The following is a 2758-nucleotide window of genomic DNA, read 5'->3' as shown; positions in this document are numbered from 1 at the left end:
TGAGTTCGGGTTGGGTACCTTTCCTTGTAAGAAGCAGAACGGAAGCCTTGAATTTTCTTTTCTTTGAACATGTATATATCTGTGTATTTATTGTAAATAAACTATGTGTCGTTTTTACGACAAATGCAAAGAGAAATAACGAGAAACAAAATATTTTTCACACTGACTGAGATTTGTCGATCCACGTATTGTGAGTGTTGTCAAATCCAAGCTACTTTACAAATACCTCCTCACCTCGTCTCTTCAAGACCCTCTCGACGAGATAGACATCCGAATGGGCCGTATTTGAGAGTTCTTGCTCGTCAAAGCAGCCAACGATAGGCTCATCGCACAAGTCTCTTAGTTCATAAGTCACTGGCTTCGTGCGTCTGACTCGAGAGATAGTAAATATCTCGGTCGACCAGTTGGCCGTATAGCCTTTTTCGAACAAATTTTTTGCTTTGTTTACTCGGACTTTGTCATTGACTTTGAACTTTGGTTTCTGCTGCTGCTGCATTGCTGCTACTACCTCATATGCAAACTTTTTCATGACTAGCTCGACATTGGCAGCCGTCACATCCTTAGGCTCCATACCGATAGTACGATGCTTGCGACTGTTGTAGGCAGTCAGGAGTTCACTCAACACATCGTACCATTTGAAGCTGCCGCGTAAACTAAACTGCTTCCACATGGCATTTTTTAACGTACGATTGAAACTTTCGCAGATCGCAGTGTATGTGTGAGTGTGTAAGTATTTGTGTGTGTACACGCGTGCGTGTGCGCGCGCTCGTGTGTAATTTTTTATTGTATTATTACCTTGTAAGCTGGGTCATTTTATTATTAGACTCGTACGCGTTTTTTAGTAAATAAATAGTGTGCCAGAATTTCTCTTTTCATACGTGCAAAACCCCCCACTCCCATCAACGATCCCGCAAGCCGAAATTTAGAGTAAGCTTTGCGGCACCGTGTAGTAGAGTTATATATGCATGCGTTCATTTGTCAAGTGACCGGCAAAGCAGCAACTCGACCATGGGACAGGAGAAGAGCGAAGAGCAGAAAAAAGGTTCTACGTGGGAGGAGAGACAGCCTCTCATGAGAAGCAAGGAGCCAAGAAAGCAGAACAATCAGTCGTCATTCTCAACCAACACTTTCTTGTATCCAGAGAAAAGCAGTTACATTAATCTGTCAAAAACCTCCTCCTCCTCGTCACAGAATCAAAAATCCTCTTCCACAAACACCTTTTCATGCCCCGAAAAAGACGGCTACAGCAAGCTGAAACGTTAATCACAATAATATATATTTTAAAAAACAATAGGCCCTTTTCAGGGCCACCATATAAATTATATGCCTGGAACAATCTTTGACATTTATTTATTAAAAAACTTGACATTTTGATATTGGTCGAAATTGCCGCTAAGGTAGGTTTTTTCGTCAAGTGAATTTTTATTTATACGTTTAATTAATGTAAATAGTTCTTAAAATAACTAAATGTTATTAAATATTTTATTAAAAAAAAATCGCAAAAACGACCGGCCACGACTTAATTATACATTGAAGAATCTGGTATCTGCTTTCCACTTCGTCATAAATGAAGCATTTTAATAGCATATGCAGCAAAACTGCATTGCAATTGCAATAATTAAGTCGTAGTAGGTCGTTTTTGCACTAATTTATAATAAGTTATTCAATAACAATCAGTTCTTTTAAGAACTATTTACATTAATTAAATGTGTGAATAAAAATTCACTGGCTGAAAAAACATGGCAATTTCGACCAATATCAGAATGTCAAGTTTTTTAATAAATAAATGTCAAAAATTGTTAAATTTAATCCAACTGTGTTTTTCTCATTATATTAAAGTACAATAAGCCTGTATGCAAAGTCTCAAATCTCTACCTATCATAGATCCAGAGATATGAGAAAAAATGTAATATTCAATATCAGCGCAACCCCAACTTTTTGTCAAACTTCATGCTTTTGGGACTCGCTGATATATTTGAAAGACTTGGAGTGTAGTTGCTCTTGCCTGGGTTTAGCAAGACCAGGAAATGTTCAGCAAGATTATGTTCAAAAGGTTGGACGAGGAGAGAAGCGAAGTAAATGGCGGGCAGCTAGGCAAAACACTTTTTAATTTCAATAAACGAACACTGTTTATTCACTAGACTGATGCTAACTTAACAACTATTTAACTTGACTCGAGATCAGTATCGTCGGAAAGCTTGTGGAGGCAGAGAAAAGCCGAAGGATGATGCCGCGTCGACGGTCCGTGAATTATATGGCCGAGAGCAGTGCGCGCGTAGTCTCCTTCGAAGCCCCAATCGATCACGTGATCAGGCTAGAGTACAGCGCTTCTACGAACGGGTTATCTCGGCGAAGCTAATCAGGCGCGAAATATGAATTATAAACGGCTCAAACATGGAGTACTATAACTTCTTTTTTATTATTAATTAAGTTAAATTACACTTACCTGTAAAGTTTTAAGCCTATATCTTCGAAAAAATAAAAGATATCACTTAAAATGCAAAATTTCAGCTCTCCGTAAAACTCACTTTTGAACATAACTCAGCTTTATAGCGATCACGCCATGCAGTTGCAATAAACAATTTTTTTTATTAAAGGTTTTCGGAATTGATTTAAAAAAACAATTTTGTAAATTTTTTAAAGTGGCCTGCTCTCTCAAAAAATACAGTTTGAAATTATTGTATGTACAAAATAATTGATTAATGATGAAATACTTTTTTTTTAACTTGTTTATTTCATTTATTATTAATGACCTTGA

General features: G+C 37.1%; 1 protein-coding gene across 1 annotated transcript; it reads right to left on the bottom strand.

The window, feature by feature from the left end:
* Positions 1–211: 211 nt before the first annotated feature.
* On the bottom strand, positions 212–670 carry LOC116416626. The gene has a single exon (XM_031925592.1). The coding sequence runs from the start codon at positions 668–670 to the stop codon at positions 212–214; it is 459 nt and encodes a 152-aa protein (XP_031781452.1).
* Positions 671–2758: the final 2088 nt, after the last annotated feature.

Source organism: Nasonia vitripennis (genome assembly GCF_009193385.2).
Source record: "Nasonia vitripennis strain AsymCx chromosome 3 unlocalized genomic scaffold, Nvit_psr_1.1 chr3_random0002, whole genome shotgun sequence".
Classification (NCBI taxonomy): Eukaryota; Metazoa; Arthropoda; class Insecta; order Hymenoptera; family Pteromalidae; genus Nasonia; species Nasonia vitripennis.
This window is presented reverse-complemented; position numbering and strand designations above follow the sequence as displayed.